The sequence below is a fragment of the Brassica napus genome, unplaced genomic scaffold (assembly GCF_020379485.1).
Source record: "Brassica napus cultivar Da-Ae unplaced genomic scaffold, Da-Ae ScsIHWf_623;HRSCAF=919, whole genome shotgun sequence".
Lineage (NCBI taxonomy): Eukaryota > Viridiplantae > Streptophyta > Magnoliopsida > Brassicales > Brassicaceae > Brassica > Brassica napus.
In genome coordinates, this window is record NW_026016683.1 from 20,001 (window position 1) to 42,500 (window position 22,500).

General features: G+C 34.0%; 4 protein-coding genes, 4 non-coding genes and 3 pseudogenes across 11 annotated transcripts in view; 5 read left to right on the forward strand and 6 right to left on the reverse strand.

Moving 5' to 3' along the window:
- The window catches only part of LOC125604787, a 2,343-nt pseudogene extending 242 nt beyond the window's left edge, over positions 1-2,101 (reverse strand). Inside the window, exons 1-2 of the transcript XR_007336434.1 lie at positions 2,098-2,101; positions 1-1,970 (exon numbers count right to left, since the gene is read on the reverse strand). The exon at positions 1-1,970 is cut by the window's left edge and continues 242 nt beyond it. The product of XR_007336434.1 is annotated as an uncharacterized LOC125604787 (transcript). The remainder of the gene's footprint in view (positions 1,971-2,097) is intronic.
- Positions 1-2,395, reverse strand: part of LOC125604785 (photosystem I assembly protein Ycf3) — a 2,637-nt gene extending 242 nt beyond the window's left edge. The window contains exons 1-3 of the mRNA XM_048774979.1: positions 2,162-2,395; positions 1,203-1,430; positions 1-411 (exon numbers count right to left, since the gene is read on the reverse strand). The exon at positions 1-411 is cut by the window's left edge and continues 242 nt beyond it. Coding sequence (XP_048630936.1) covers positions 257-411; positions 1,203-1,430; positions 2,162-2,285 — 507 coding nt within the window. The 5' untranslated portion in view covers positions 2,286-2,395 and the 3' untranslated portion in view covers positions 1-256. The remainder of the gene's footprint in view (positions 412-1,202; positions 1,431-2,161) is intronic.
- LOC125604784 overlaps positions 1-7,233 on the reverse strand; it is a 7,475-nt pseudogene extending 242 nt beyond the window's left edge. The window contains exon 1 of the transcript XR_007336433.1: positions 1-7,233. This exon is cut by the window's left edge and continues 242 nt beyond it. The product of XR_007336433.1 is annotated as an NAD(P)H-quinone oxidoreductase subunit K, chloroplastic-like (transcript).
- LOC125604775 overlaps positions 1-11,080 on the reverse strand; it is an 11,322-nt pseudogene extending 242 nt beyond the window's left edge. The window contains exons 1-2 of the transcript XR_007336432.1: positions 11,059-11,080; positions 1-10,918 (exon numbers count right to left, since the gene is read on the reverse strand). The exon at positions 1-10,918 is cut by the window's left edge and continues 242 nt beyond it. The product of XR_007336432.1 is annotated as an ATP synthase subunit beta, chloroplastic-like (transcript). The remainder of the gene's footprint in view (positions 10,919-11,058) is intronic.
- Positions 3,649-3,721, reverse strand: TRNAT-UGU. The gene has a single exon. It is a non-coding gene; the product is annotated as a tRNA-Thr (tRNA).
- On the forward strand, positions 5,283-5,355 carry TRNAF-GAA. Its single transcript has one exon. It is a non-coding gene; the product is annotated as a tRNA-Phe (tRNA).
- A 138-nt stretch (positions 11,081-11,218) lies between the features above and the next one.
- On the forward strand, positions 11,219-12,920 carry LOC125604782 (ATP synthase subunit beta, chloroplastic-like). The gene has a single exon (XM_048774977.1). The coding sequence runs from the start codon at positions 11,219-11,221 to the stop codon at positions 12,479-12,481; it is 1,263 nt and encodes a 420-aa protein (XP_048630934.1). The 3' UTR covers positions 12,482-12,920.
- Positions 12,921-15,020: 2,100 nt separating this feature from the next.
- On the forward strand, positions 15,021-22,497 carry LOC125604783 (NAD(P)H-quinone oxidoreductase subunit K, chloroplastic). The gene has a single exon (XM_048774978.1). The coding sequence runs from the start codon at positions 15,021-15,023 to the stop codon at positions 15,696-15,698; it is 678 nt and encodes a 225-aa protein (XP_048630935.1). The 3' UTR covers positions 15,699-22,497.
- TRNAF-GAA lies at positions 16,901-16,973 on the reverse strand. The gene has a single exon. It is a non-coding gene; the product is annotated as a tRNA-Phe (tRNA).
- Positions 18,535-18,607, forward strand: TRNAT-UGU. The gene has a single exon. It is a non-coding gene; the product is annotated as a tRNA-Thr (tRNA).
- Positions 19,861-22,497, forward strand: LOC125604786 (photosystem I assembly protein Ycf3). The gene is made up of 3 exons (XM_048774980.1): positions 19,861-20,094; positions 20,826-21,053; positions 21,845-22,497. The coding sequence occupies exons 1-3, from the start codon at positions 19,971-19,973 to the stop codon at positions 21,997-21,999; spliced, it is 507 nt and encodes a 168-aa protein (XP_048630937.1). The 5' UTR covers positions 19,861-19,970; the 3' UTR covers positions 22,000-22,497.
- Positions 22,498-22,500: the final 3 nt, after the last annotated feature.

Here is a 22,500-nt window from a genome sequence, read left to right on the forward strand (position 1 = left end):
AAAATAGAAAAAACTAGATATAGATATTATAGATATTCTCATATTCATGTACTACTTATCCCTAGAGAATACCAGATTAAATAGAACGATTTGAGAAAAGGATATAATGAAATTTTTTTCTGGGATTGGTTCTTCTGATAGAAAAAAGAATCTGGTTTATTTGACCGAGAGGGCCAAGAAACTAAAAAACAATTAATTGTAAAAACAAATAAAGATATATTATAGAATAAAAAAAAAAGAAACAAAGAAAAAGTTCTTATTCGAAGCGCCTCGTGATCGTCAACCAATTCTGTGCTTCAATATAATTACCAGGAGTAAGCGTTATAGCCTGTTTCCAATACTCGGCGGCTTGAGCAAACCAAGCCTCCGCCATTTCAGAATCTCCTTGTTGAATGGCCTGTTCTCCACGGTCGGAATAGGCGGGTCAATTCCCTCCCTGAGAACCGTACTTGAGAGTTTCCTACCTCATACGGCTCGACAACCAACTCTTTTGTTTTGGTGTACCAGTTTTTTTCACTTTAACCTACTTTAACTTTATATCTAATTGAATGAGATTTCTTATAGATATTCATTCGGTTTTTCTTGGATTAAACAAAAGAGAGTAATTACATGAGTTTCAAACTTTCGTTTTGATTTAATTAATATATTAATTAATCTAATAATAAGTTTTATCTTTTCTCCTACCTTCAGAAAAAAAAAGGCATGTCCACTGTTATTAGATATTAGAATTTTCTGAAAGGTAACTATCCCGCTTTCATATATAAATTTATATAGAATCGTTGAAAAAGACTTTTTTTCATACTTCATATCATAAAAAAGAAAAAGACTTACTGTCTTTAGGATCTGATGCTACACCGCTGCTCAATACCTTAGGGGATCCACTCTATTACATAAGTAGATTTCTAAGATTTATCTCATATTATGATATAAATAAACAGCTCTTGTTGTATCGGTCCAAAACCTTTCCAGTTGATCTTTACGGTGCTTCCTCTATCAATTAAATCTTTTTTTATCCATAGAAAATAAAGTATTTAGGCATATCTAGTCTTCACTTCATATTTCGATCCATGAAGTTTATTTATTTGCTACAGCTGATAAAAAATCGTTTTGGACGATGCTTATGTAGAAAGCCTTTTTTTTTTTCTAGTATTTCATTGACTAGCTGTTCGTTCTTTTTTTCTATAGTGGAGATAGTCGCACGTAATGACAGATCACAGCCATATTATTAAAAGCTTGTGGTAAAAAGGGGTTTCGTTCTAATGCCCGAAAATAATATTCTAAAGCTTTGGTATGTTCCCCATTACTTGTGTGGATAAGGCCTATATTATAGAGTATATAACTTCGATCATAGGGGTCAATTTCTAGTCGCATAGCTTCATAATAATTCTGTAATGCTTCCGCATAATTTCCTTCAGATTGAGCCGACATCCGTTACGGTCGTCATTCGCTTTAACGAATTCTCCGTTTCAGAACCGTATGTGAGATTTTCATCTCATACGGCTCCTCCTTTAGGTGCATAATGAAAATAATAAATATATGGATATGGAAAAATTTGATGTCATTATGAACTAAGCGGGGCTAATGTTTTTACAAGAAATCCCTAGCCAACCTTCTTGTAAAAGATCTTTTCTTACTACCAAGTGGATTCATATTCATACTAGATAAAAATAAAAAAGGAAACTCTAACAATTTCTTTGTTCTCAACGCCCCTAAATTTCCAGGAATTAGTCACTTCAACAGTCTTCAATGGTTATACGGGTATCCAAAGTACGGACGAGATGGATGTTTATTGTTCCAACCATTTTAATTAGTCCCAATCCCAAAGAAGAAGAAAGAAAAGGAATCTTTTTGAAGAAAGTTTTCGTGTTGTTGATTTCTCGGCGTAGTGCTTCTTCCCCTGTGCCTCCTATTCGTATATTGTATTAGTCTAGTAGGATTGATCTGTAATACGGGAACCGTAGGTAAAAAACCTTTTGCTCAATACTAGAATTCATAATTGAAGCATCTAAGGCTGCACTAATCGTGGATACATGACAGAAGGGATTGCTTTTTTATATTATAAACTTCACCTTCAAAAGCGTAGATTTTTTTCAATACTCATTTTTTTCTATTCCAAATCGGTGAGAAATAGAAAAAAATGATAATGATAATCAAATCGCACCATCTCTGTAATAAGTAAATGCCTCTTTTTCTCCGGAAGTTGTCGGAATGACTCGTAATAAGATATCGGCTACAATTGTAAAGGTTTTATCAATAAAATTTCCATTTATACGCGATCTTGGCATAGGTAGTAATCCATTCTATAACTCTTTTTATTTCCTTTAACTTTTCTTTTGTGAGAAAATTTTCTCACAAACAAAGGAATTTTATAGTACGAACTAACATAAAAGCGGACTCGTTTTTTATAAAAAAATATTCTATCTACTTCCAATTTTTCTAGATATAAAATCTACATTTCTTTGCTATGGAAAATGCTGGGAAGAGCAAACAAGGGATCCAAACCTCCCTACCAATCTATGATACATGAATAGGAAAAAGATTCCCCGACAAAATCCCTTACCTTGTCCCTTTTTAGTTTTAATCAAAAAAGCGGGCAAAGGGGAGTTGTCCGAACTCTTGTTTTTAGTGATTTTTTTTTACTTCACTTAGGTTTTTTAAGTCTGGCGAGAGTAATATTCTACGACAAGCAATTCATTTATTTTCAAACCGACGCATTTCCTATCTATTATTTGATTGACTAACCCTTCATATTGGAATGTGTGAAGAGTCAGATGGTTTGGCAATTCCTCGGGGGCAGATGACTCAAGAAGATTTTGAACCAAAGTTCTAGAGTTTTGTTCATCCTTCACTGTAATAATATCTCGGGGTTTGCATCGATAACTTGGTATATCAACTATACGACCATTAACTAAAATATGCCCATGGTTAACTAATTGGCGCGCTTGAGGAATAGTCAAAGCCATACCCAACCGAAAAAGGATGTTATCCAAACGCATTTCAAGTAATTGTAATAAAACTTGACCCGTTGACCCCTTAGCTTTTCCGGCGATACGAACATATTTAAGTAATTGGCGTTCTGTAAGACCATAATGAAAACGCAATTTTTGTTTTTCTTCTAAACGAATACGATATTGAGATTTTTTTCCGGAGCGTGATTGGTTTCTAAGATCGCTTCCTGCCCTAGGCCTTTTACTAGTTAGTCCCGGTAAAGCCCCCAGACGGCGTATTTTTTTAAAACGAGGCCCTCGGTAACGTGACATAAAGACTCCTTTTTTTATTGAAATTGTACAAAAACTAAACAAAATTAAAACTGAACTAAATGATAATGATAAATAACGTAAAATCCACTCCAATAAACTATTGGAATACAAAGAGTCAGAAGATATATTCTCTCAATATACAGATTTTTTTTATTGTATATACAATATATATAAATCAATAAATCACAAAAATTTTCCTTTATTTTCTTCATTTATTTTGCCAAGATCTAACCCTTTTACCCCAATATATATTCCTATATGGAAGTTTATATGACATAATATAAATGGCGTGGTAACTCTTGGAAAAAGGTGAAAGAAGTCTTTTCAATCTTATTTTTTTTTGAAAGTACATTAAAAATCATGTAAAAAAAATGAAAAACTATGTAAAAGCCGGCTATCGGAATCGAACCGATGACCATCGCATTACAAATGCGATGCTCTAACCTCTGAGCTAAGCGGGCTCAACTAAAATAGTGTATACAAATTCACTAAACTACTAGATCGTATTAATTAACTATTCTATTCATATTTTTCCTTATCTATTTAGAATTCATCATATTTTCGATATTCTAGAACAGAATATAGCTCAAATAAATAGTGACTATCATTAAATAAATAAAACAAAACCTTAATGAATTAATATAATATAGCAATATATCGACTTTCTAATTTTGATTTCATGAGTTTCTAAATAAGAAAATTTTAATTAGACCGGAAAGCTTTTTTTTTAAAGTTAAATGATATCTGATTTGAAATTCTTGGTTTTTTTGTTCTAACCTCATGCAATTATTATTATTTGATACTTTTTCTCTTTTTATATTCTTTATTATTTTATAGAATTAAATTATTAGAATGAATATTCGAATATTCATTTCGAATATACTTTTTTAGAATTATTCGAATTTCAAATCTACGAAGTAGACTTATAATCTTTTTACATTGCACATTGTAGAATTCTAAGTTTCAATAATGATCATAAATTTCTTTTCATGGAAGTAAAAAAAACGAATCGACCGTTCGACTATTTCTTAAAATTGAAGACAACGATGAGAAAAGGAAGAACATATATATGTTCTCTAATATATAACCATATTGAATTGCAAATACAAAAATGATAGAATCTTTGTTGATTAAACTAAATCAATATGGATGGGGCTAAAAAAAATGCAAGAAGATACCAAAGAAATAAAATAAGTATCTGTATGTAATGAATTCCAAGGTTTCGTCATAAGAAAAAGTGGAAAGACATCATAATGAGATCCTAATCTCAAAGCAAAAAGGGGGATATGGCGGAATTGGTAGACGCTACGGACTTAATTGGATTGAGCCTTGGTATGGAAACCTACTAAGTGATAACTTTCAAATTCAGAGAAACCCTGGAATTAACAATGGGCAATCCTGAGCCAAATCCTGGGTTACGCGAACAAACCAGAGTTTAGAAAGCGGGATAGGTGCAGAGACTCAATGGAAGCTGTTCTAACAAATGGAGTTCAATCCCTTGTGTTGAATCAAACGATTCACTTCATAGTCTGATAGATCCTTGGTGGAACTTATTAATCGGACGAGAATAAAGATAGAGTCCCATTCTACATGTCAATACTGACAACAATGAAATTTATAGTAAGATGAAAATCCGTTGACTTTTAAAATCGTGAGGGTTCAAGTCCCTCTATCCCCAACCCTACTCCCTAAAAAAGTCTGTTTGACACCTTACCCTTTTTTTAGTTATTCAAGAATTCATTGATCTTTTTTCATTCATCCGACACTTTTACAAACTCGAATTTCTTTTCTTATTATATACAAGTCTTGTGGGATATATCATACATATACAAATGAGAAAGAACTATCGATTTGAATTATTTCGAATCTAAATAATTTTTCATTCTAAAACTTAGAAAGTCTTCTTTTCGAAGATCCAATAAATTCCCGGTCCAAAACTTTTTTCATTTACTACTTTTGCGTTTCTTTTAATTGACATAGACCTAAGTCATCTCATAAAATGAGAATGATACTTCGGTAATGGCCGGGATAGCTCAGTTGGTAGAGCAGAGGACTGAAAATCCTCGTGTCACCAGTTCAAATCTGGTTCTTGGCATAGGATTGATTAATTTTGATAAGTTTATAGTCTTCAAATTAAACGTATCTTTAGTAAAAAAAGTGCAATAATCCTTTATCCCCCTCTCTTTTTTGTTCATGTTGTGGATCCATCCGTTCAAAAAAAATGTATAAGACTTTATACCTAATACATATTCGAAAGGAAAGTTCTGGTTGAAAGAATAAAAAAAAGTAAAAAAAAAAAGATCTATATCTATCTATCTATATCTATCTATAGTATCTATCGTTGAAGGGCAGAAATACCCCCAAGATTCATTAGATTAGATACAATAGAAATAGAATTTTAACCCCCCCATTTATTGTATTGCTTTCCAATCTTATTTATTCATTCCCAGTTATGTGACTAAAGTTGACTAAGTTATGTGCGCGATACAAAGTTCATAATGCAGAACTCTTTTTTTTTTTTTTAGTTCATCCTATTGGCTCGGCTTTTAGGAAAAAAGTATCTTTCAAATTGGAGATTAAGCTATCTATAATAATATGAATAAGACCTTAATTCTTCTGTTTGTTTGATCTAAAAACGACTCGAATTCAAAATATTCCGCGAAGGTCCGTAGTTGTAGAAACTAAGACTCATTTTTATCATTCAAATTTTTTATCATTCAATAAGCATCTTGTATTTCATAAAATTGGGGGCAATATAATCCTTACGTAAAGGCCACCCTATCCAACTTTCGGGCATTAAGATCCGTTTCAGCCGCGGATGGCTATCATAAGTGATTCCTAACATATCATAAGATTCCCGTTCTTGAAAATCCGTACTTTTCCAAACCCAGAAAACAGATGGAATTCTGGGATTACTCCTGTGAGTAAATACTTTTATGCAAACTTCTTCCGCTTGATTGACACCATATTCTATTCTCGTAAGATGATACACACTGGCTAAGAGGCCACCTGGTGCCACATCATAGGCACATTGGGAACGTAAATAATTGTAACCATATACATATAAAATTACAGCAATAGAATGCCAATCTTCGGGCTTTATTTGTAAAGTCTCTATTCCTTGGTAATCGAAGCCCAACGATCTATGAACCAGCCCGCGTTTGGCTAGCCAAACGGACAAAGTGCCCTGCATCTTTTTTATTTCCCCCACACCTTTTTTATATAAATTTAAGTATTTCACATTTACCATGAGTTCTAATTTATGAAGATTTTTTTCTTATTCTCTCAAATCCTCCCTAATTCACTAATTCGTGGGAAGATACTGGGCTTTTGTATTTAAAAAATGTTTCAGTAGAGATCTCTGAAGTAGATGATGGTGGATAGAGTAATTCTTGATCATAATTTCCAGTCTGTGTACTGCGTACAACAAAAAACTTGTGATTGGTAGTAAAACACCGATTACCCCGTTGAGGTCTAATTCGATCCTTATAGATTTCTCTAGCTATTTTCTTACGAAGCTTTGTTATAGCGTCTATAACAGCCTCTGGTTTAGGTGGACAACCCGGCAAATAGACATCTACAGGAATTAGCTTATCAACCCCTCGAACAGTACTATAAGAATCGGTACTGAACATCCCCCTGTAATTGTACACGCTCCCATAGCAATAACATACTTTGGTTCAGGCATTTGTTCATATAATCTCACTAAAGAAGGAGCCATTTTCATTGTTACTGTACCTGCTGTTAAAATAAGGTCCGCCTGTCTAGGACTTGATCTTGGTACTAGCCCATAACGATCAAAGTCAAATCGGGAGCCTATTAATGAGGCAAATTCAATAAAACAACAACTGGTACCATAAAGAAGCGGCCATAGGCTGGAAAGTCTTGACCAATTTGAAAGATCATTTAACGTAGTTGAAATAACTGAGTTTTTTGTTGTTCGATCAAGTACGGGAAACTTAATGGAATTCATAATTGTTTCAATGGTTTTTTTTTACTTTTTTTTATTGTTATTGTACAAGTATTCAGGAAACGAACTAAGACCATTCCAACGCTCCTTTTCGCCATGCATAAACTAAACCAAGAATTAGGATAAGCACGAAAATGAAAGCTTCTATAAAAGCGGATACCCCTAGTACATCGAAACTCATTGCCCACGGATACAGAAAAACGGTTTCAACATCAAAAACAACAAAAACTAGAGCAAACATATAATAACGGATTCTAAATTGTAACCAAGCATCCCCGATCGGTTCTATACCTGATTCATAACTAGAAAGTTTCTCCGGCCCCTTCGTAATTGGAGATAAAACCCCGGAAATTAGAAATGCCAAAACAGGAATAGCACTTGATATTATTAAAAATGCCCAGAAAATATCATATTCGTAAAGCAGAAACATAGACGAACTCCTATGAATGTGGAAAAAATACCCGCTTAGTCAATTCCAATCGGAGTGGATTGGGCAAGGTATATATAACTCTTGCGTCAAAACAAAAATTCAGGTTAATCGAATCATTTATTTTCGTTTGGTTGCTGTGGTAGACGTCTCCTTTTAAGATTTATTGATTGTAATCTTATTTTCAGTACACTTATTACTTAATATTTCCATGTTTCTATTACTAATAGTTTCTCATATTAATAATATAATATTAATATGATTAATAACTAGTAATTTTTTTATTTCTGTTTCTTAAATTTGCTTTATGTTTTATTTAAAAATAAAACAAATTGATAAAAATATCTTCGTTTTTAAAATTATGACGTATCAAAAAATCCACTTACGACTATGAAAATGAATGAATAAAAAACGTTTATTCTAAATTATAAGTATCTATCTAGATATATCTATAGATAGTGATTGGATCCACTGAAATCAAATGAAATCAAATTTGGTTTTCCGTTTTATTCTGAACGACCCCCAGGACTTATGGTTTAGGGTCTGGGAGTTTTTTTTATGAACCAACAAATTGAAAGTAACCAGTTAGAAATAAAGAATACAATAAAAAGTCAAAAATTATCCAATTATTTGGATTTGAATGTCATTTATTAGAATAAATTTATTAGTTAGGGCTATACGGATTCGAACCGTAGACCTGCTCGGTAAAAGAGCTCGAACTTATTATTATCAAAATGATTCGAACTCTTTCAAAGACCCAACATGCATTTTTTTTGCATTGGGCTCTTTCATTAACTGATAGAAAGATCAGTTAGTCTACCATATTTTTTCTTAAAAAAAAAAGATAAGAAATGGTTCCAAGTACTCTGATTGATTATTTTTTAATTCTAATACAATACAGAATAACTACCAAAGTGTTTCAAAGAAGGGTTCTCTTGACGTAGGTTTGCTTTTGGTCTAGATCAACTTAAGTTAAATATAGTCTCTAACATCCTGATTAAAAAATCAAATATGAAACTTGCTACACCTTAAGGTTCATAGGACGAAAAGATCATTTTTGAGTTCCTTATACTCATTCTGCCTAGCATTAAGTAGACTGGGTATTCACCCTATCAATATCTCAAATCAATGATGGGTTCTATAATTCCCTACCGAAATGGGGTACTTTAATAGGACCTAATGTCAGGCTATTGTTCTCCTCTTTTTCCTAAAAAAAAGTCATGGAGTAAGACATCGATTTATTAATAAGATCAATCAATGGGTTTGATTGCGTGATGGACTCCTCTGAAAAACTTTGGCGCACGTGTAAACGAGGTGCTCTACCTAACTGAGCTATAGCCCTTGTGTTTATGATCCACATTTTATCTTATCTTATCATGTAGATAATTCTTGTCAAGATTAATATTATATGATCGAACATTATATCTCTTTCATCTCGTTGTTTATTGGTATTGCTTAGAAATAATATTGGATTTATAATCCTATCGATGTGATAAGTATCCCCGTGCCTTCTCTTTACGATGATAAATAACCTACTTAACTCAGTGGTTAGAGTATTGCTTTCATACGGCAGGAGTCATTGGTTCAAATCCAATAGTAGGTATAACTTATTAGACACCATGATCAATGGTGTCTAATAATTTTGTAGCCAGCTTTTTTTTTTTTTTTCTCGCTTTTGGATCCTATTTTTTATACGTCAGCTAGTACAAAATCAAATCGTATTGAGAGCCTCGACGCGTGTCCGAGCTCGTCTGAGAGCTAGATTAGCCTCAATTGTTGTCTCTTGCCTTCAGCTTTTCTCAAGTTCGCCTCTGCTATTTCAAGAGTTTGCTGAGCTTCTTGTGGATCAATGTCACTATTCTCTCTGCATCATTTACTAAAATAGTAATTTCATTATTGCCTATTCTAGCAAAACCGCCATCAGAGCCATTGTAACCATTGGTTATTAAGGCGTATTTTCAAAATACCTATATCAACAGCTGTGGCAATCGGCGCGTGATTTGGTAATACGCCAATTTGTCCACTATTAGTAGATAAAATGATTTCTTTTCTTCTGAATCCCAAACAATTCGATTCGGAGTCAGTACACAAAGATTAAGGTCATTTCTTCAATTACTCTCCATTCTAAGTTCGTAGCCTTCGCAGTAGCTTCATCGATGTTACCCACTAAGTAAAAGGCCTGTTCAGGAAGAGAATCAAATTCTCCGGAAAGGATCAAATTAAACCCTCTAATTGTTTCCGCTAGCCCAACATATTTTCCGGAGAACCTGTAAATACTTCTGCTACGAAAAAGGTGGTGATAAGAAACGCTCAATCTTTCGTGTCTCTGCGACGGTTAAGCGATCCTCTTCGGATAATTCGTCCAACCCCAGGATAGCTATAATGTCCTGAAGCTCCTTGTAACGTTGTAAGTTTGCTTTACTGGTTGCGCAGTTTCATAATGTTCCTCGCCAACGATTCGAGGTTGTAGCATAGTTGACGTTGAATCTAAAGGATCTACCGCTGGATAGATACCTTAGCAGCTAATCCTCTTGATAGTACGGTAGTCGCATCTAATGTGCAAAGTGGTGGCAGGAGCAGGTTCAGTCAATCGTCTCAGGTACATAAACTGCTTGAATAGAGGTTATGGACCCTTTTTTCGTAGAAGAATTTCTTTCTTGTAAAGAACCCTTTCGGTACTAAGGGTGGGTTGGTAGCCACAGCAGAAGGCATTCTACCCAATAAAGCGGATACCTCGGATCTGCTGTACAAAAACGGAGATATTGTCGATAAATAGAATACGTCTTGCTCATTAACATTCGGAAATATTTGCATAGTTAATCGGCAGTCAGAACCAACTTCATACGACTCCCGGGGTTCATTCATCTGACCGTAGACTAGGGCTACTTGGTTCGCAGGTTTAGTTCATTAATGACCCAGATTCTTTTATTTCCATGTAAAATAATTTCCTTCACGAGTTCGTTCGCCTACTCCACCAAATCGGATAACCACCATGAGCTTTGGCAATGTGTTGATCAATTCCATAATTAGTACTGTTTACCACGCAGCCCCACCGAATAGTCCGATTTTTCCCCACGCGATAAGGGCCAAAGAATCTACTACTTTAATTCCTGTTTAAAAAATAGATAGGTTGTATCTAAGTCTAAAAAGCAGGCACGATTTATGGATAGGTTTTGGTGAGAGTATCGACAGGACCTATTATTCATTGGTTTAATTAATTGAAAAATCGTCCTATATTCGCTGGGCCGACCAATGAAAACACTTAGAGGATTTCCCATATTAAACAATGTCCTCAAGATTTTTTCTGTATTCGAAAAATCGCAACAAAATTGACATATTTTTTATTATGAGAATAAATCCTACTACACCAGGATCCCGGTTCAATACGTGAAAAAAACAACCTGGGACGTATTGCCCAATCATTGGTCTACTGGATGTAGCCCCCCGGGCAAATATTTACAATGCTCTGGTGTTAAGGGTCGAGATACGCTTGGTCAAGAAATTAATGTGACTTGTGAAGTACAGCAATTATTAGGAAACAACCGAGTTAGAGCTGTAGCTATGAGCGCGACCGAGGGTTTAAAGAGAGGGATGGACGTGGTTGATATGGGAAATCCTCTAAGTGTTCCAGTCGGCGGAGCGACTCTAGGACGAATTTTCAATGTACTTGGGGAACCTGTTGATAATTTAGGTCCTGTCGATACTCTCACAACATCTCCTATCCATAAATCCGCGCCTGCTTTTATAGACTTAGATACAACCTTATCTATTTTTGAAACAGGAATTAAAGTAGTAGATCTTTTGGCCCCTTATCGTCGTGGGGGAAAAATCGGACTATTCGGTGGGGCTGGCGTGGGTAAAACAGTACTAATTATGGAATTGATCAACAACATTGCCAAAGCTCATGGTGGTGTATCCGTATTTGGTGGAGTAGGCGAACGAACTCGTGAAGGAAATGATCTTTACATGGAAATGAAAGAATCTGGAGTCATTAATGAACTAAACCTTGCGGACTCCAAAGTAGCCCTAGTCTACGGTCAGATGAATGAACCGCCGGGAGCTCGTATGAGAGTTGGTCTGACTGCCTTAACTATGGCAGAATATTTCCGAGATGTTAATGAGCAAGACGTACTTCTATTTATCGACAATATCTTCCGTTTTGTACAAGCAGGATCCGAGGTATCCGCTTTATTGGGTAGAATGCCTTCTGCTGTGGGTTACCAACCCACCCTTAGTACCGAAATGGGTTCTTTACAAGAAAGAATTACTTCTACGAAAAAAGGGTCCATAACCTCTATTCAAGCAGTTTATGTACCTGCAGACGATTTGACTGACCCTGCTCCTGCCACCACATTTGCACATTTAGATGCGACTACCGTACTATCAAGAGGATTAGCTGCTAAAGGTATCTATCCAGCGGTAGATCCTTTAGATTCAACGTCAACTATGCTACAACCTCGAATCGTTGGCGAGGAACATTATGAAACTGCGCAACAAGTAAAGCAAACTTTACAACGTTACAAGGAGCTTCAGGACATTATAGCTATCCTGGGGTTGGACGAATTATCCGAAGAGGATCGCTTAACCGTCGCAAGAGCACGAAAGATTGAGCGTTTCTTATCACAACCTTTTTTCGTAGCAGAAGTATTTACAGGTTCTCCGGGAAAATATGTTGGGCTAGCGGAAACAATTAGAGGGTTTAATTTGATCCTTTCCGGAGAATTTGATTCTCTTCCTGAACAGGCCTTTTACTTAGTGGGTAACATCGATGAAGCTACTGCGAAGGCTACGAACTTAGAAATGGAGAGTAAATTGAAGAAATGACCTTAAATCTTTGTGTACTGACTCCGAATCGAATTGTTTGGGATTCAGAAGTAAAAGAAATCATTTTATCTACTAATAGTGGACAAATTGGCGTATTACCAAATCACGCGCCGATTGCCACAGCTGTTGATATAGGTATTTTGAAAATACGCCTTAATAACCAATGGTTAACAATGGCTCTGATGGGCGGTTTTGCTAGAATAGGCAATAATGAAATTACTATTTTAGTAAATGATGCAGAGAAGAATAGTGACATTGATCCACAAGAAGCTCAGCAAACTCTTGAAATAGCAGAGGCGAACTTGAGAAAAGCTGAAGGCAAGAGACAAACAATTGAGGCTAATCTAGCTCTCAGACGAGCTCGGACACGCGTCGAGGCTCTCAATACGATTTGATTTTGTAACTAGCTGACGTATAAAAAAATAGGATCCAAAAGCGAGAAAAAAAAAAAAAAAAGCTGGCTACAAAAACTTATTAGACACCATTGATCATGGTGTCTAATAAGTTATACCTACTATTGGATTTGAACCAATGACTCCTGCCGTATGAAAGCAATACTCTAACCACTGAGTTAAGTAGGTTATTTATCATCGTAAAGAGAAGGCACGGGGATACTTATCACATCGATAGGATTATAAATCCAATATTATTTCTAAGCAATACCAATAAACAACGAGATGAAAGAGATATAATGTTCGATCATATAATATTAATCTTGACAAGAAATTATCTACATGATAAGATAAGATAAAATGTGGATCATAAACACAAGGGCTATAGCTCAGTTAGGTAGAGCACCTCGTTTACACGTGCGCCAAAGTTTTTCAGAGGAGTCCATCACGCAATCAAACCAATTGATTGATCTTATTAATAAATCGATGTCTTACTCCATGACTTTTTTTTAGGAAAAAGAGGAGAACAATAGCCTGACATTAGGTCCTATTAAAGTACCCCATTTCGGTAGGGAATTAATAGAACCCATCATTGATTTGAGATATTGATAGGGTGAATACCCAGTCTACTTAATGCTAGGCAGAATGAGTATAAGGAACTCAAAAATGATCTTTTCGTCCTATGAACCTTAAGGTGTAGCAAGTTTCATATTTGATTTTTTAATCAGGATGTTAGAGACTATATTTAACTTAAGTTGATCTAGACCAAAAGCAAACCTACGTCAAGAGAACCCTTCTTTGAAACACTTTGGTAGTTATTCTGTATTGTATTAGAATTAAAAAATAATCAATCAGAGTACTTGGAACCATTTCTTATCTTTTTTTTTTAAGAAAAAATATGGTAGACTAACTGATCTTTCTATCAGTTAATGAAAGAGCCCAATGCAAAAAAAATGCATGTTGGGTCTTTGAAAGAGTTCGAATCATTTTGATAATAATAAGTTCGAGCTCTTTTACCGAGCAGGTCTACGGTTCGAATCCGTATAGCCCTAACTAATAAATTTATTCTAATAAATGACATTCAAATCCAAATAATTGGATAATTTTTGACTTTTTATTGTATTCTTTATTTCTAACTGGTTACTTTCAATTTGTTGGTTCATAAAAAAAACTCCCAGACCCTAAACCATAAGTCCTGGGGGTCGTTCAGAATAAAACGGAAAACCAAATTTGATTTCATTTGATTTCAGTGGATCCAATCACTATCTATAGATATATCTAGATAGATACTTATAATTTAGAATAAACGTTTTTTATTCATTCATTTTCATAGTCGTAAGTGGATTTTTTGATACGTCATAATTTTAAAAACGAAGATATTTTTATCAATTTGTTTTATTTTTAAATAAAACATAAAGCAAATTTAAGAAACAGAAATAAAAAAAATTACTAGTTATTAATCATATTAATATTATATTATTAATATGAGAAACTATTAGTAATAGAAACATGGAAATATTAAGTAATAAGTGTACTGAAAATAAGATTACAATCAATAAATCTTAAAAGGAGACGTCTACCACAGCAACCAAACGAAAATAAATGATTCGATTAACCTGAATTTTTGTTTTGACGCAAGAGTTATATATACCTTGCCCAATCCACTCCGATTGGAATTGACTAAGCGGGTATTTTTTCCACATTCATAGGAGTTCGTCTATGTTTCTGCTTTACGAATATGATATTTTCTGGGCATTTTTAATAATATCAAGTGCTATTCCTGTTTTGGCATTTCTAATTTCCGGGGTTTTATCTCCAATTACGAAGGGGCCGGAGAAACTTTCTAGTTATGAATCAGGTATAGAACCGATCGGGGATGCTTGGTTACAATTTAGAATCCGTTATTATATGTTTGCTCTAGTTTTTGTTGTTTTTGATGTTGAAACCGTTTTTCTGTATCCGTGGGCAATGAGTTTCGATGTACTAGGGGTATCCGCTTTTATAGAAGCTTTCATTTTCGTGCTTATCCTAATTCTTGGTTTAGTTTATGCATGGCGAAAAGGAGCGTTGGAATGGTCTTAGTTCGTTTCCTGAATACTTGTACAATAACAATAAAAAAAAAGTAAAAAAAAACCATTGAAACAATTATGAATTCCATTAAGTTTCCCGTACTTGATCGAACAACAAAAAACTCAGTTATTTCAACTACGTTAAATGATCTTTCAAATTGGTCAAGACTTTCCAGCCTATGGCCGCTTCTTTATGGTACCAGTTGTTGTTTTATTGAATTTGCCTCATTAATAGGCTCCCGATTTGACTTTGATCGTTATGGGCTAGTACCAAGATCAAGTCCTAGACAGGCGGACCTTATTTTAACAGCAGGTACAGTAACAATGAAAATGGCTCCTTCTTTAGTGAGATTATATGAACAAATGCCTGAACCAAAGTATGTTATTGCTATGGGAGCGTGTACAATTACAGGGGGGATGTTCAGTACCGATTCTTATAGTACTGTTCGAGGGGTTGATAAGCTAATTCCTGTAGATGTCTATTTGCCGGGTTGTCCACCTAAACCAGAGGCTGTTATAGACGCTATAACAAAGCTTCGTAAGAAAATAGCTAGAGAAATCTATAAGGATCGAATTAGACCTCAACGGGGTAATCGGTGTTTTACTACCAATCACAAGTTTTTTGTTGTACGCAGTACACAGACTGGAAATTATGATCAAGAATTACTCTATCCACCATCATCTACTTCAGAGATCTCTACTGAAACATTTTTTAAATACAAAAGCCCAGTATCTTCCCACGAATTAGTGAATTAGGGAGGATTTGAGAGAATAAGAAAAAAATCTTCATAAATTAGAACTCATGGTAAATGTGAAATACTTAAATTTATATAAAAAAGGTGTGGGGGAAATAAAAAAGATGCAGGGCACTTTGTCCGTTTGGCTAGCCAAACGCGGGCTGGTTCATAGATCGTTGGGCTTCGATTACCAAGGAATAGAGACTTTACAAATAAAGCCCGAAGATTGGCATTCTATTGCTGTAATTTTATATGTATATGGTTACAATTATTTACGTTCCCAATGTGCCTATGATGTGGCACCAGGTGGCCTCTTAGCCAGTGTGTATCATCTTACGAGAATAGAATATGGTGTCAATCAAGCGGAAGAAGTTTGCATAAAAGTATTTACTCACAGGAGTAATCCCAGAATTCCATCTGTTTTCTGGGTTTGGAAAAGTACGGATTTTCAAGAACGGGAATCTTATGATATGTTAGGAATCACTTATGATAGCCATCCGCGGCTGAAACGGATCTTAATGCCCGAAAGTTGGATAGGGTGGCCTTTACGTAAGGATTATATTGCCCCCAATTTTTATGAAATACAAGATGCTTATTGAATGATAAAAAATTTGAATGATAAAAATGAGTCTTAGTTTCTACAACTACGGACCTTCGCGGAATATTTTGAATTCGAGTCGTTTTTAGATCAAACAAACAGAAGAATTAAGGTCTTATTCATATTATTATAGATAGCTTAATCTCCAATTTGAAAGATACTTTTTTCCTAAAAGCCGAGCCAATAGGATGAACTAAAAAAAAAAAAAAGAGTTCTGCATTATGAACTTTGTATCGCGCACATAACTTAGTCAACTTTAGTCACATAACTGGGAATGAATAAATAAGATTGGAAAGCAATACAATAAATGGGGGGGTTAAAATTCTATTTCTATTGTATCTAATCTAATGAATCTTGGGGGTATTTCTGCCCTTCAACGATAGATACTATAGATAGATATAGATAGATAGATATAGATCTTTTTTTTTTTACTTTTTTTTATTCTTTCAACCAGAACTTTCCTTTCGAATATGTATTAGGTATAAAGTCTTATACATTTTTTTTGAACGGATGGATCCACAACATGAACAAAAAAGAGAGGGGGATAAAGGATTATTGCACTTTTTTTACTAAAGATACGTTTAATTTGAAGACTATAAACTTATCAAAATTAATCAATCCTATGCCAAGAACCAGATTTGAACTGGTGACACGAGGATTTTCAGTCCTCTGCTCTACCAACTGAGCTATCCCGGCCATTACCGAAGTATCATTCTCATTTTATGAGATGACTTAGGTCTATGTCAATTAAAAGAAACGCAAAAGTAGTAAATGAAAAAAGTTTTGGACCGGGAATTTATTGGATCTTCGAAAAGAAGACTTTCTAAGTTTTAGAATGAAAAATTATTTAGATTCGAAATAATTCAAATCGATAGTTCTTTCTCATTTGTATATGTATGATATATCCCACAAGACTTGTATATAATAAGAAAAGAAATTCGAGTTTGTAAAAGTGTCGGATGAATGAAAAAAGATCAATGAATTCTTGAATAACTAAAAAAAGGGTAAGGTGTCAAACAGACTTTTTTAGGGAGTAGGGTTGGGGATAGAGGGACTTGAACCCTCACGATTTTAAAAGTCAACGGATTTTCATCTTACTATAAATTTCATTGTTGTCAGTATTGACATGTAGAATGGGACTCTATCTTTATTCTCGTCCGATTAATAAGTTCCACCAAGGATCTATCAGACTATGAAGTGAATCGTTTGATTCAACACAAGGGATTGAACTCCATTTGTTAGAACAGCTTCCATTGAGTCTCTGCACCTATCCCGCTTTCTAAACTCTGGTTTGTTCGCGTAACCCAGGATTTGGCTCAGGATTGCCCATTGTTAATTCCAGGGTTTCTCTGAATTTGAAAGTTATCACTTAGTAGGTTTCCATACCAAGGCTCAATCCAATTAAGTCCGTAGCGTCTACCAATTCCGCCATATCCCCCTTTTTGCTTTGAGATTAGGATCTCATTATGATGTCTTTCCACTTTTTCTTATGACGAAACCTTGGAATTCATTACATACAGATACTTATTTTATTTCTTTGGTATCTTCTTGCATTTTTTTTAGCCCCATCCATATTGATTTAGTTTAATCAACAAAGATTCTATCATTTTTGTATTTGCAATTCAATATGGTTATATATTAGAGAACATATATATGTTCTTCCTTTTCTCATCGTTGTCTTCAATTTTAAGAAATAGTCGAACGGTCGATTCGTTTTTTTTACTTCCATGAAAAGAAATTTATGATCATTATTGAAACTTAGAATTCTACAATGTGCAATGTAAAAAGATTATAAGTCTACTTCGTAGATTTGAAATTCGAATAATTCTAAAAAAGTATATTCGAAATGAATATTCGAATATTCATTCTAATAATTTAATTCTATAAAATAATAAAGAATATAAAAAGAGAAAAAGTATCAAATAATAATAATTGCATGAGGTTAGAACAAAAAAACCAAGAATTTCAAATCAGATATCATTTAACTTTAAAAAAAAAGCTTTCCGGTCTAATTAAAATTTTCTTATTTAGAAACTCATGAAATCAAAATTAGAAAGTCGATATATTGCTATATTATATTAATTCATTAAGGTTTTGTTTTATTTATTTAATGATAGTCACTATTTATTTGAGCTATATTCTGTTCTAGAATATCGAAAATATGATGAATTCTAAATAGATAAGGAAAAATATGAATAGAATAGTTAATTAATACGATCTAGTAGTTTAGTGAATTTGTATACACTATTTTAGTTGAGCCCGCTTAGCTCAGAGGTTAGAGCATCGCATTTGTAATGCGATGGTCATCGGTTCGATTCCGATAGCCGGCTTTTACATAGTTTTTCATTTTTTTTACATGATTTTTAATGTACTTTCAAAAAAAAATAAGATTGAAAAGACTTCTTTCACCTTTTTCCAAGAGTTACCACGCCATTTATATTATGTCATATAAACTTCCATATAGGAATATATATTGGGGTAAAAGGGTTAGATCTTGGCAAAATAAATGAAGAAAATAAAGGAAAATTTTTGTGATTTATTGATTTATATATATTGTATATACAATAAAAAAAATCTGTATATTGAGAGAATATATCTTCTGACTCTTTGTATTCCAATAGTTTATTGGAGTGGATTTTACGTTATTTATCATTATCATTTAGTTCAGTTTTAATTTTGTTTAGTTTTTGTACAATTTCAATAAAAAAAGGAGTCTTTATGTCACGTTACCGAGGGCCTCGTTTTAAAAAAATACGCCGTCTGGGGGCTTTACCGGGACTAACTAGTAAAAGGCCTAGGGCAGGAAGCGATCTTAGAAACCAATCACGCTCCGGAAAAAAATCTCAATATCGTATTCGTTTAGAAGAAAAACAAAAATTGCGTTTTCATTATGGTCTTACAGAACGCCAATTACTTAAATATGTTCGTATCGCCGGAAAAGCTAAGGGGTCAACGGGTCAAGTTTTATTACAATTACTTGAAATGCGTTTGGATAACATCCTTTTTCGGTTGGGTATGGCTTTGACTATTCCTCAAGCGCGCCAATTAGTTAACCATGGGCATATTTTAGTTAATGGTCGTATAGTTGATATACCAAGTTATCGATGCAAACCCCGAGATATTATTACAGTGAAGGATGAACAAAACTCTAGAACTTTGGTTCAAAATCTTCTTGAGTCATCTGCCCCCGAGGAATTGCCAAACCATCTGACTCTTCACACATTCCAATATGAAGGGTTAGTCAATCAAATAATAGATAGGAAATGCGTCGGTTTGAAAATAAATGAATTGCTTGTCGTAGAATATTACTCTCGCCAGACTTAAAAAACCTAAGTGAAGTAAAAAAAAATCACTAAAAACAAGAGTTCGGACAACTCCCCTTTGCCCGCTTTTTTGATTAAAACTAAAAAGGGACAAGGTAAGGGATTTTGTCGGGGAATCTTTTTCCTATTCATGTATCATAGATTGGTAGGGAGGTTTGGATCCCTTGTTTGCTCTTCCCAGCATTTTCCATAGCAAAGAAATGTAGATTTTATATCTAGAAAAATTGGAAGTAGATAGAATATTTTTTTATAAAAAACGAGTCCGCTTTTATGTTAGTTCGTACTATAAAATTCCTTTGTTTGTGAGAAAATTTTCTCACAAAAGAAAAGTTAAAGGAAATAAAAAGAGTTATAGAATGGATTACTACCTATGCCAAGATCGCGTATAAATGGAAATTTTATTGATAAAACCTTTACAATTGTAGCCGATATCTTATTACGAGTCATTCCGACAACTTCCGGAGAAAAAGAGGCATTTACTTATTACAGAGATGGTGCGATTTGATTATCATTATCATTTTTTTCTATTTCTCACCGATTTGGAATAGAAAAAAATGAGTATTGAAAAAAATCTACGCTTTTGAAGGTGAAGTTTATAATATAAAAAAGCAATCCCTTCTGTCATGTATCCACGATTAGTGCAGCCTTAGATGCTTCAATTATGAATTCTAGTATTGAGCAAAAGGTTTTTTACCTACGGTTCCCGTATTACAGATCAATCCTACTAGACTAATACAATATACGAATAGGAGGCACAGGGGAAGAAGCACTACGCCGAGAAATCAACAACACGAAAACTTTCTTCAAAAAGATTCCTTTTCTTTCTTCTTCTTTGGGATTGGGACTAATTAAAATGGTTGGAACAATAAACATCCATCTCGTCCGTACTTTGGATACCCGTATAACCATTGAAGACTGTTGAAGTGACTAATTCCTGGAAATTTAGGGGCGTTGAGAACAAAGAAATTGTTAGAGTTTCCTTTTTTATTTTTATCTAGTATGAATATGAATCCACTTGGTAGTAAGAAAAGATCTTTTACAAGAAGGTTGGCTAGGGATTTCTTGTAAAAACATTAGCCCCGCTTAGTTCATAATGACATCAAATTTTTCCATATCCATATATTTATTATTTTCATTATGCACCTAAAGGAGGAGCCGTATGAGATGAAAATCTCACATACGGTTCTGAAACGGAGAATTCGTTAAAGCGAATGACGACCGTAACGGATGTCGGCTCAATCTGAAGGAAATTATGCGGAAGCATTACAGAATTATTATGAAGCTATGCGACTAGAAATTGACCCCTATGATCGAAGTTATATACTCTATAATATAGGCCTTATCCACACAAGTAATGGGGAACATACCAAAGCTTTAGAATATTATTTTCGGGCATTAGAACGAAACCCCTTTTTACCACAAGCTTTTAATAATATGGCTGTGATCTGTCATTACGTGCGACTATCTCCACTATAGAAAAAAAGAACGAACAGCTAGTCAATGAAATACTAGAAAAAAAAAAAGGCTTTCTACATAAGCATCGTCCAAAACGATTTTTTATCAGCTGTAGCAAATAAATAAACTTCATGGATCGAAATATGAAGTGAAGACTAGATATGCCTAAATACTTTATTTTCTATGGATAAAAAAAGATTTAATTGATAGAGGAAGCACCGTAAAGATCAACTGGAAAGGTTTTGGACCGATACAACAAGAGCTGTTTATTTATATCATAATATGAGATAAATCTTAGAAATCTACTTATGTAATAGAGTGGATCCCCTAAGGTATTGAGCAGCGGTGTAGCATCAGATCCTAAAGACAGTAAGTCTTTTTCTTTTTTATGATATGAAGTATGAAAAAAAGTCTTTTTCAACGATTCTATATAAATTTATATATGAAAGCGGGATAGTTACCTTTCAGAAAATTCTAATATCTAATAACAGTGGACATGCCTTTTTTTTTCTGAAGGTAGGAGAAAAGATAAAACTTATTATTAGATTAATTAATATATTAATTAAATCAAAACGAAAGTTTGAAACTCATGTAATTACTCTCTTTTGTTTAATCCAAGAAAAACCGAATGAATATCTATAAGAAATCTCATTCAATTAGATATAAAGTTAAAGTAGGTTAAAGTGAAAAAAACTGGTACACCAAAACAAAAGAGTTGGTTGTCGAGCCGTATGAGGTAGGAAACTCTCAAGTACGGTTCTCAGGGAGGGAATTGACCCGCCTATTCCGACCGTGGAGAACAGGCCATTCAACAAGGAGATTCTGAAATGGCGGAGGCTTGGTTTGCTCAAGCCGCCGAGTATTGGAAACAGGCTATAACGCTTACTCCTGGTAATTATATTGAAGCACAGAATTGGTTGACGATCACGAGGCGCTTCGAATAAGAACTTTTTCTTTGTTTCTTTTTTTTTTATTCTATAATATATCTTTATTTGTTTTTACAATTAATTGTTTTTTAGTTTCTTGGCCCTCTCGGTCAAATAAACCAGATTCTTTTTTCTATCAGAAGAACCAATCCCAGAAAAAAATTTCATTATATCCTTTTCTCAAATCGTTCTATTTAATCTGGTATTCTCTAGGGATAAGTAGTACATGAATATGAGAATATCTATAATATCTATATCTAGTTTTTTCTATTTTTTTCTTTTCGACTATTAAAACGAATAAAAGGGATTTGAAAATGACTAAATATCAATACTAGAATGTTTCTTAGTAATGACTAATAAGCGGTTATTGAAATAGGATAATATCCTCTATTTAAAACATAAAAAATAGGCTATATTTCGGAACTTATAATTGAAATATGAATACACTAGATTAGGTTATAAAAAAAAATTATTTGTGTACCAATACTAATGTAAAGGTGCGAAAACGCTTTTTAATAA

What these genes read in the sequence shown, in the direction of transcription:
- LOC125604782 (XM_048774977.1), top strand. Translation starts at nt 11,219, where the DNA reads ATGAGCGCGACCGAGGGTTTAAAGAGAGGGATGGACGTGGTTGATATG.
- LOC125604783 (XM_048774978.1), top strand. Translation starts at nt 15,021, where the DNA reads ATGAATTCCATTAAGTTTCCCGTACTTGATCGAACAACAAAAAACTCA.
- LOC125604786 (XM_048774980.1), top strand. Translation starts at nt 19,971, where the DNA reads ATGCCAAGATCGCGTATAAATGGAAATTTTATTGATAAAACCTTTACA. An exon ending in ATTTACTTATTACAGAGATG is followed by an intron (nt 20,095 to 20,825) that starts GTGCGATTTGAT and finishes GACGACCGTAAC; the next exon opens with GGATGTCGGCTCAATCTGAA. An exon ending in TATGGCTGTGATCTGTCATT is followed by an intron (nt 21,054 to 21,844) that starts ACGTGCGACTAT and finishes CCGCCTATTCCG; the next exon opens with ACCGTGGAGAACAGGCCATT.